At 35.7% G+C, this 11,522-nt stretch overlaps 1 protein-coding gene across 1 annotated transcript in view; it reads left to right on the forward strand.

Annotated features, from left to right (window-relative positions):
• EMP1 (epithelial membrane protein 1) overlaps positions 1 to 10,981 on the forward strand; it is a 31,463-nt gene extending 20,482 nt beyond the window's left edge. Inside the window, exons 3-5 of the mRNA XM_003771265.4 lie at positions 6,370 to 6,466; positions 6,589 to 6,729; positions 7,608 to 10,981. Coding sequence (XP_003771313.1) covers positions 6,370 to 6,466; positions 6,589 to 6,729; positions 7,608 to 7,768 — 399 coding nt within the window. The 3' untranslated portion in view covers positions 7,769 to 10,981. The remainder of the gene's footprint in view (positions 1 to 6,369; positions 6,467 to 6,588; positions 6,730 to 7,607) is intronic.
• The last annotated feature ends 541 nt before the right edge of the window (positions 10,982 to 11,522 follow it).

Here is an 11,522-nt window from a genome sequence, read left to right on the forward strand (position 1 = left end):
AGGCTGTGGTCAGATAATGAAGGAGTTTGAATATGTTCTGCAAATTATAGTCCAATGAACTTGACTTTGTTTCTTGGCAAAAATCAAATGTACTACTAAAGGATATTTTATGAATATTTAGAAAAGAAAACAAAAACTATGATCATCTCCAAAAGCCACAAGGGCTTCAACAACAACAGTTCATTCCAGATTAACTTGTTTCCTTTTTTTTGGACAGGGCAACTAGATTTATAATCAGAGAAATACTGGGTAGAATGAGAATCTCAGAGAAGTATTTAACAAACTTTCATACAGTCTTTCTGTAAAAGTAGAGATGTGGTCTATGTGAGGATATAAATACATGAATTCAGAGAGACTTGACTTGTAGAACTCTTAAATTAACTATTAATGAGTAGATGTCAATTTGAAAGACTCTTTTCAAAGGAATGTTCCATGAATCTTTCCTTAATTCTAACTGGCATTAGGAAGCATTATATGCTTGTCAAATTTTCAGAGTTGACAGATATGAAGTTATATGAGAATCAATAACCAAAAAGTTGTTTGGAAGCTGGAAACATAAATTGCACTGAATATAATAAAATTGAATAGGGTAAAGGGTAAAGTTTGATTCTTAGATTTGAAAATTATTTTCATAAGAACTAGATGGTGAATGTATAAGCAGACAAAGCTTAGCCCAAAAGACTAGGAATTTAGTGGATTTTAAGATGTATAAACTGTGTGATTATACATTATAGCAAAAAAAAAGTAATGCTATCTTAGCTTACATTACGAGAGATGTAGCATTTGGAGTGAGAAAACTAAACACTATTGTGTTTAGTTCTGGGTATAAGTCTCTAGGGAGGACATTGGAGAAAAATTGGAGAAAAGGATAACAACCTGACACACATACATATACATGTGTATGTACATGTATACATACATACATATACAACACACACACATATATGTGAAATAGAAAAGGAATATTTAGAGGTGACAAGATAATAGCATTTGAAAGACTGTCTGGCATACTGAGAAAGGTTAGATTTGTCCTACTTGGCTCCAGAGGGAAGACTTTAAGACAATTAGTACAAGTTGCAAAGACACAAATTGAAGTTTGAATAAAAGAAAAAGTACCTAGTAACATGAGTTGTACAAATGGACTACCTTGTGAGATAGTGGAACAATCCTCACTGAATGACTTACACTAGATATTTAAATATTTCCATGGCCTCTGGGGTACTCTTCAATTCCAAGAATCTGTGATTTGATTTTGTGAGCAGTTCACTCAAGTCTATTCACTAGCACCTGGTTATAATCCACTCATTTTTAGATTTCATGTCACTGAAACTTTTTGAACAGGAAATTAATGATGAAACTAGTGTTTGAGAAGATTAAATATGTGTGTCAACATAGTTGCCAATATAAAAGAATATGAAAATATTTGTCTTAATATTTCCTGGACCAAGATAATATTTTCCTTTACAATGGAATTATAAAGATTGGGAAATAGTGAGTTATCTCTGCATCTTGGAGTACCCTGACCTCTGGTGGCCACTTTAAATGTTCAATTTGTCTATTGTGTATCATTATTGTGGTTGCTGTTATTGTTGCCATGATTGTCATTGCTGTTAAGACTTTGTACATAAAAACTATATGACTCAAATGTTACCTATATGATATCTCAGGAACTGCTGCTACATGATCTGATAATATAAATGTTAATAGATTTTAATGAGAAGAGAAAAAGGGTTTGTTGCTATTTATGAGTATGCAGGGTAAAGAGTGCTGGATTTAAAATCAGAAGGGGATCTGGCTTTGAATGTGAGCCATGCTAATAGAGAGCTATATGATCTTATCCATTTCCATTGTTTTAGTTTCAATTTCCTCATTTGTAAAATTGTGCATTGGATCAAGTGCTGGGTTGAGAGCTCAGAAGCTCTCAGCTGAAATCATGGCATTGCCACATAAACTCTCTGAGTGAATTTGAGCAACTCATTTGATAATTCTGGAACCAGTTTTTTCATCCCTAAAATGAAGGGGTTGGAATAAATAACCTTAGAGCTCTCTTTTGGTTCTGAACCTATAACTATGAAATATAAATAGATGTAGAAATAAATAAGAATGTGGTTTTTAATTTCTCTTGTCTCCTACAGGATAAAAACTTATACTCTTATGTTTTCTAAGATGAAAAATAACTAGCATAATAAATTAAGTCAAGCTGCGTGAATGGGTAATACTATGATAATGAGAATAAGTAGATCCTACTTCACTAGCTAACTTCATCTCTTTTACTAGATAATGTATATTTTAACAGAAGTCTGTTATTCTGGAGTCAACAGTCCACTTTTATGACATATCCTAAGCAGGGGTTCTCAAAGTCTGGTCCAGAGCATCCTGGGAATCTCTGAAATCCTTTCAGAGACTCTACAAATTCATAATTAGTTTTTATTTTTAATGTGATCAATATCTATAACTATAAACCACATAAACAAAAACTCTTTGGACAGATCCTCAATCATTTTTAATAGGATAAAGATATTGAGAACAAAAGTTTGAGGACCACTGTAGTAAAGAAATGACACTATGGTGAAAGCACTTTCAGGTCAAATGGGCAAATAGGCCAGCTCCATGTGAAGGTTATAGGGCTTCACAGGAAGGTAGTTTGAGTTAGTACTTTTATCATCAGTTGGTCTGAACTAACTTCATTGTAAATCCACTACAAGATTTAGCCAAACCTTTTAAAGTTTGCTGATAGTATCTATATACTCTTAGAATACATTATAAATGAAAGTTTTCTGGACTATATACTTTATGCTTTTTGTCATAAATTAATTTGTCTTGTAATTTTATTTGTAAGGGAGATCTTGAAAAAAGATTTATGTAGAGCAGTTTTGTTACCTACTTCCTTATTAATTTATATATGTTTGTGTATATATATATATATATATGTATTTATGTGCCATCTATCTATTCTCTTTCTCAATGTATCATCTACTATCTATGTATGTATGTGCACATATATCTATCTCTAAAAAACCTCACTTAGTACATAATTGATAATTAATTAGTTGGTAATTCCTTAATATAAATCTGTTTTATTCTTTTTAGTCTACTGAAATATTATCTTTGTTGACAATTGATAACAAGAAAAAAAAATTGAGGGGGGGAGCAGAGTTAGATGACTTGCTTAGGGTCACACAACTAGTAAGTATCTGAGGTTACATTTGAACTCAGGTCCTCTTTATTCTAGGGCCAGGGCCAGGACTCTATTCACTGCTCCACTTATCTGCCCCTAAGAAAAGAATTCTTTTTTTTTTTTTCAAATAATAGCTTTTTATTTTTCAAAATATATGCAAAGATAGTTTTCAACATTGCAAAACCTTGTGTTCAAATTTTTCACCCTCCTTCTTTTCCTCCTCCTTCCCCTAGACAGCAAGTAATCCAATATAGGCTAAACATGTGCAATTCTTCTAAACATATTTCTACATTTACCATGCTGCACAAGAAAAATCAGATCAAAAAGAAAAAAGAGAGGAAAAAACAAGCAAACAACAACAAGCAACAAAAAAGGTGAAAATAGCATGTAGTGATCCACATTCAGTCCCCATGGCCCTTTCTGTGGATGAAGATGACTCTCTCCATAACAAGTCTATTGGAAAGTTCATCACATAATCTTGTGTACAGTGTTCTCTTGGTTCTACTCACTTCATTTAGCATCACTTCATGTAAGCTTCTCCAGTCCTTTTTGAAATCATCCTAGTGATCATTTCTATAGAACAATAATATTTCATTATATTCATATATTATCACTTATTCAGCCATTCCCCAACTGATGGACATCCACTCAATTTCCAGTTTCTTGCCACTACAAAAAGGGCTACTGTAAATATTTTTGCACATGTAGGTCCTAAGAAAAGACTTCTTTAAAAAAAGAAATCTTATTTTTTTCCAGCAGAAAGACAGTAGAGAATTAAATAAGCAATAAACAAAAACTCAGAGAGTTTTGAGCTTCAGCTGTAGCTTTATTGTTCATCTCATGTCTGATGGAAACAAATTATTTAATCTTGAAATGCCTAAGTTAATACCTTAAAGTCAGAAATTATTTTTGTTTTTAAAATTTGATTAAAGAACTCTCAACTCTTCACTGAGATACATAGTTCTTTTTAAGTATGCATATGCCCAGTTTTCTTTAATCCAGTTCAAAAATTCAATCTCTTTTTGAAATCCTCTTCTGCTGCTTTATTTTGTCATGGAAGAGGTCTTGGGTTCTGGAAATCTGTATTAGTGAACTGCAATGTCTGGTGGGTTCTACCAAGCTGGAAACTCTTTGAATGCAAGTTGGGGATTGGCTGTTGGCCAACTTACATTCAGAGAGACTTCTCTTTAGATTGGGCACAAAGTGCTGGATTTAGGAACACAGAAATTCACAAAAACCATCTACTAAGTTATAGCATGTTTGAAATCTGTTTTGATGGGTTAGGTATCCACACACCAACAAAAGTACAGATTAGTGAAATACTGAAATATTTCTTAAATGTTTTCTATGTGCAAGACCTTATGTTAGATACAATAATAGAAATGAAAAAACAGACCTTGCCCTCAAGGACATTACATTCTGCTGGGAATACATCTAAACAGATAACAGGATAATTAGAGGAAGGAGAGAGTACTAGCAATTAGAAGGACAAGGGAAAGTTTCCTTGATGAGTTGGCACCTAAACTGAGCCTTAAAGGAAGGGAAAGGCTCTGTGAGACAGGGATGGGCAAGAAATACATTCCAAACATGACAGATAGCCTATGCAAAGATTGAATAAATTTGTGAGGCATCTGCATAGAGATTATAATTGAATCCAGGAGAGCTAATGATTCATAAGATAAGGTGTAGGGAAAGAAGAAAAGAGTATTTAGCATGGAATCTTGGGTAGGTGGGAGAATTTGTGGTTAGCAAATGATACTGAGAAGTAGTTGTCAGATAGGAAAGAGGAGTTTTGGGAAATAGTCAAGGGAAGAGAGATCATCCAAGAATCACACAACTTTGTCACAATGTTAAAAGCTATAAAATGGTATAGAAAAATGTGATCTGAGAAAAAGGTAATCAGATTAAGCAAGTAAGAAATCAAACATTGATAATCCTGGAGCTAGACATTTCAATTGAGTGGTCCAGACAGAATCCACTTTGCAAGCAATTGAGGAAAAGGGCCAAAGAGAATAGACAGATTTTTTCCTAAGACCTTGGCTTGAAAAGGCTGGAGAAATATGGAATTGAGAGAATAATTGGGAGATGTGATTTGTTTTTCTTTTGGTTCTTTTAAATTCAACCAAAACAAAAGGATTAGAGGACAAGGTCATATTTGTAGGAAGCAGAAAAGGATCTAGTGAATAGGGAGAAACTAAAGATGAAATGAAGAGGGGAAATTACCAAGGAGACAGACTCCTAGACAGGAGAAGAAATGAAAGATAGAAGCAGAGAATCTGGCTTTGGCAAAAAGAGCCACAGCTTTATCAAAAATTAGGACAAAGAAGGAAAGAAAGGATAGAGTGGAGAAATTTTGAATTGTAGAAAAGGATTCATAGAAAGATGGCTTTTATGTCCCCAATAAATTAGGAGGATTGAGTCCTCTACAATATTGTAAAGGCTGAAATTGATGGCATGTGGCAACTGATAAGAGATAAGAGGTGAAGGGTGAAAGAAAAGAATCAAGGATGTCATTAAGGTTTTGATGGTATAATTTCAATTGAACTTTCTCTTCCCTGAATCATTATAACTCCTAACCTAATTCCATTCAGGGCCCTTTCTGAGTATTTCAGGATTATACAACCTTAATCTTTATCATACTCCTTTGCAATTTACACTTTAGTCCTATGAGAGAATTATAAGAAGATATTTTAGGGAGATTCAAGTCATTCATTGAATACAATAAGTACTGATTAAGTTCCTATTACATTCAAGTTATTGTCTTAGTGTTGAGAACATAAAGACCAACCAACCAACCAACCAACAAAAAACAGATCTTTGTTCTTAAGATGCATATTTTCCACCTGGAGGGTACAATATTAACACAAATAAGTAAATTCAATTTAATTTGAGAAGGGAAAAATCATCAAAAACTGAGCTCAGTGCTAGGAAGGGCTTTCTACAGGAGGTGACCCCTAAGTTGATGAAACCTGGATGAAACTAAAGATTCCAAGGGCTAAAGGTAAAGAGGGAATGAATTCAGGTTTATCCTGGAGCTTTATTATAGAAATACAAACATCAGATTAATGAGGACAAGTGAGTGGGCCAACTTAAGTGTGTCAATAGACATTTATAACACTGTTAGCATTTTGGTACTAGAGATATGTTCAAAGACAGATTTCATTTACTTATTTATTTTTCTTTGGTTTTAGGTGTGGGTAGTTGCAAAGAATGGGACCCACTCTGCAGGTCTTTGGAATATCTGTACAAATGGGAAATGTAATGAAGCACTGCCATATGCAGAGGAGGGTATGTTTGGTCTTTTGTTTTTGCATTTTGACAGTTTGAAAAAAACTTTAATCCCCCTCCCCCTTTTTTTTCTGAGCTAGCTAAGTTTAATCCTTTCCCTCTGCTTACAAATATTTGGACAGATGCCCTCAAATCCGTGCAAGCCTTCATGATTCTGGCCATCATCTTCTCCGTCATTTCTCTTATCGTTTTCATATTCCAACTCTTCACCATGGAAAAAGGAAACCGGTTCTTCCTCTCGGGTGCCATGATGCTGGTTTGCTGTAAGTATGCTAAGTTCAGCCTCTTCACCTTAAAATATAGATATTTACAGTAAGGAAAACATAAGTAATATAGCAGGAACTACTTACTCAAAATAGCTACAGTAAGGAAAGCACAAACAATTTAGTAGGCGCTACTTACTCAAAGCATGACATGACACAACATAGCATGACAAAAGTGTGAAACAATCCTTTCTAATTTTCTCTTTTTAAGACCTTTAATTAAACTAAAGGCCAAGTACCTGCAGATCCCTGGGTCCTTCATAAGAAGCTGCTACTAAGTAGTTGCTGCACATTATCTGAAAAACCTCTGAAAAAGCAGCCCGTTGCTGTGCTTAATTAGTGAGCAGGGCTCTCTCTCATGAGTTCTCAAAAGGGGAAAAGGTGCAGCCACAACATAAAACAGATATTGTTATTATTATCATTCTACTATTGATATTATCCAATTCATTCACTAGAACCTGAAGACTGAAGAGCTGTCACTGGACATTCCTGGGCAATCACATCCTGCCCAGACATGCTCTAGATAAAGGCAACTCTGAGAGTGGGAAGAGGATTCTTTGGGTTGCTTTAGGCGTCCACTTGTTTATGCTTTGCTACCTAGACAATTCAGCAGTTTCTTTGCAGAGCTCAACTGTAGTCCTTCTTTCTACCTGGGGCTCGAGTTGGTAACCTAAATTTCAGTTTCAAATATTCTCAAGTGATTTATTGTGCATAACAATGAAGAAAGTGTGAATAGAAAATCACAGAAATGTCTTTGATTACTTCCTCTGTACAATAGGACAAAAACTAAAAAGTGAGGATTGTGTTTCTGACTTTAATACTGGTTTCTCTTTCTTCCTCTTTCTCTCCCTTTTCCCTCTCTCCCCCTCTCCCTACAGGGTTATGCATTCTGATCGGAGTTTCCATCTACACTGATAAATACGCTAACAACGTTAAATTCCCAATTGATCACCACGGATACTGCTTTATTCTGGCCTGGATCTGCTTCTGCTTTAGCTTCATTATTGGCATCCTCTATCTGGTCCTTAGAAAGAAATAAGGCTGCTGGAATTTTTTCTGTGGGGTTTGGGGGAGGGAGCTGGGAGGGGAAAGCTGTTGAAACTGGGAGGGAAGTGGGAGTTGCTCTGCTAGAAGAACCATATAAAGGGTGGGATGGGAGGATGGGGCGGGCATGGGAGGGGGAAGAACTAGACTCATCACTGAGAAAAATCACTACCACCACAAACTCTACCCTCAAGAGAAAGCAGGCTGTGAGAAGAAGCCGCTCTGATCTTCCTTGGATACCACAGGCCAGAGAGCTTCCCAGAAACCACCAGGATTGGTCTCCTGCTGTTCTAAACTCTGTTGGACTTGCCAGATTATCATGCCATTGACTTCTTAGCATGGTGGAGAAGCAGTGAAGTTCTCACTCCTGAGGAATCAAGAAGGCCCTCACACCTTTCTCACCAAGTTAAAATAGCGGTACAAGTTCCTGGCAACCACCATGATGTTATTTTTGTGCTGATTGTGCTAAATCTGGAAGCAAACCCTCCCTTCCTACTCAGAGCAAAACATTGAAATCCCTGTTACAAAGTGGCCCTAAACCAAGCTGTTGGCAATCATCTGATAATCTCTGTTATGATTAGCCTGAGTAATCAGAAAAAGTAAGTCACAGTGAGTATGTGGGTGCTTGGTTCAATCCCTGACAGATAGGAAGTGTTAATAAATGCTTGCTGATTGAGGCAGAGGTTTCAGGGGGAAGACAAAGCAAGTAGTATGGCTATTGTGATGGAGGTGATAAAGAATAGAGGATTTTATACCCAGAAGGGACCTCAAAGGTCCTCTAATCCATTCCCTACCCACAGAGTAGCTGATCAAAATGCACATTCATCCCACATGGAGGCCTCTCAGCACTGATTCGCTGGGCTCCTTGCCTAGACTCTGAGGCTAGGAGCTTCTGCAAAGTCATTAATTAACTACAAAGTCTACAGTGAATATAACATGCAAACTATGGGAGCAAAGGATTGTCTTGAAAAGAATGCCAAATCTCCTGAACCATGTGCCTAGGAACTTTTTTTGATGTTGAACTCAATGTTTTAGTTATCTACAAATTTTTCTTGCTTGTATATGGGAAGGCAGTAAACACAACTTTTTAGTATACTCTCCTTTGAGTTTTCTCCCACACCAGAGAAAGTATGGCCTAACTATCTGGGCAAGAATATCCTAACTGGGGTTTTATTACTTTGTTCTAGCCCTGATGCTTAATATGATATGGGAGTATGTTATATCATTTCCTTGAAGTTCAACTTCTCATATTTAGGGGCCCAGGATCTTAGATCTTTTGGAAGTTACCAAGTCTGATCTTCTCATTATACAAGAAATTGGGGTTCAAAGACCTTAGCTTTGTCAGATGGTCAATAACAATCCTGATTTACTTCAGAACTGGGCTTCTTAATCCTTTTTTGTGTGGTGGGTCCCTTTGAAAATTCCCCCTGCTCAGAATAATGCTTATTTCATAATTGAAGGAAAAGTTAAATTTCACTTAGAGATTAGTGTAAATAAAGATGTATTCTTCCTCCTCCCATCTAAGTTCACAGATTCCCTGAAAACAATTCAAAGACCTCTTAGAAGGTCTGTGAACCCCAGGTGAAGAACTTGTACCTTACAAGGTAGTGAAACTTAATTATTAAAAAGGCTATTTCAACTAAAACTAAATTAAACCAACAGAAAGGACCTTGGGTGAAAGGTGCTACCTAATTGTGAAGTATTATTATGTCATAGCTCAGTTATGAGAACAGATTGCTTGCTTCCTTACTTCCTGCCAAAAAGCAGAACATTCCCCCAAGACAAATAAATTTTTAGTAAATAGGTAGTTAAGTTCTTTTTATAAAGTGACTCTTATGGTACCTGATCAGATCATAATTGAACTGCTCTGCTGCCATAGGGGCATTAATATACAGGATTGAGTTATTCTGTTCCTTCTGGTCAACTAGCCATTGCTTTTCTCCCCTTGGTAGGCAGAGGGGAAAGTGGGGTTCTTAAAGGGACAGTTAGAGCAGCTATTTAAAGCCATCTCAGACCTTGGGTTTCTTTTTCTAATGTTTCCCCTTTCCATGTGAAGGAAACAGTCTTGGGAAGGAATTTCAGATATCTTTCCCCTCTCACTTAACTTTTACTCTTCCAATATCTTCTGTACTATTTTTTTCCCTGAATTATGTGGGGTTGTTCTGCCATGAATGCTGATATTTATGTAAAAGTAGTATTATTAAGCAGTACTGGTGTATATTCTAGTTCTATGTATATGCTAGGGGCAGGGCACTGGATTACCTGAGGGTGATAGCCAAGTTGGCTTGGAAAATTGTGGGTTGATAATGTTTAAATGGAAAAGAAAAGTTTGGGCAAGTAGTAAAGGCTTTTATAACTTCCAAAACACTTATGCCATGAGTTAACCAAGGAGATGTTTGTGTCACTTACAAAGGTCAAAATGCGTGAGTGAGCATCATATTCCCCTTTTCTTTATGGAACATTTCCTTCTTATGTAACTTGTATTACATTGGTGGTCATGTCCTAGTACTGTACTTGGTTTTTTTCATGGAATAAGATATTTCATATACAGTAATTGTAAATATTTTGATACAAATGTTTATAACTTTAAGGTTAAAAAATAGATTCTGATTCCCTTCACTGCATGAACTTTGTCTCTTTATTCTTCAAAAACGCTGGAAAGTGTGAATGATAGAAATATGTAACTCCAAATATAGGTTTGAAAGTTTACTTGGTGCTTGGTTGAGATATAAGAGGAAAACCTTGGGCCTTAGCATCCCAGTGGTGTTGCCTCAAAAAATATCCTTCTGGAGCCTGAGCTATCCTTTGTTTATCAATTAGGCATCTTTAGAAGATACAATAAGTTTTACTTAATAGAACATGATCAAATTCAATTATGTCTTACTTTTTAAAAATCCCATATAAAAACAGAAACTTCCTAAACAAACACATTAGAATTATCTGCTTTATATATAAAACAGCTCTTTACTTGACTAAATGATTCACTACAAGGTTCCATTGAAATAACTAGTTCCCTTAGTATATTCCAAGTATGAATTAATTTGCAAATTTGATATATACATAAATTTTCAAGAATACATATATCAAATGATGGGGTTGGGAATTTCCCCCCTGGGAAAAAATGGCATTTATATCATGGGTCAAGAGTGAAAGGAAAAAATAAACTGCTGTAATGCTTATGTCAATAAAATTAACATAATGAGATTGACTTTAGTGCATATGAAATAATCTTCTCTCTCTCTCTCAATGTCCTTTGGCAACCTTTTCCCAGGGTATGATGGTGAATGTTTAACAAAGGACTCTCCAAAAAATAGGGCACCTTTGTCTTGCTTTGTTCACAATTTTAAGTTTAATCTAATTACTGACATATTCTCTATAAATTTTTTAATTCTAGATAATAAACAAAACAATAAATCAAGTCCCAATTTGTAGTATTTGTCAATTTCTGAGCTTACATTGACTTAACAATGAGCTCTCTCAGTTGATTAGAATTGACTTTAGCACTACTTTACTTCTACCTCCAGACATGGTTTTGTCTGACTTTTAGACATGGAATTTCTATCTCTCTCCCTCTCCCTTCCTTCCTCCCCTTTTCCCTATATCTTTCCTTCCCTTCCCCTCCCCTCTCTCCTTTTACTTTTTTCCCCTTTGCCTTCCCCTCCCTTTCTTGTTTCCTCCATGGTATTCAAGTCAAGAACTCTTCCTTCATGATATCTATTTTCTTAAATATTCTCATCTATATAATATCC

The sequence above is a fragment of the Sarcophilus harrisii genome, chromosome 5 (assembly GCF_902635505.1).
Source record: "Sarcophilus harrisii chromosome 5, mSarHar1.11, whole genome shotgun sequence".
In the NCBI taxonomy this organism is placed as follows: Eukaryota; Metazoa; Chordata; class Mammalia; order Dasyuromorphia; family Dasyuridae; genus Sarcophilus; species Sarcophilus harrisii.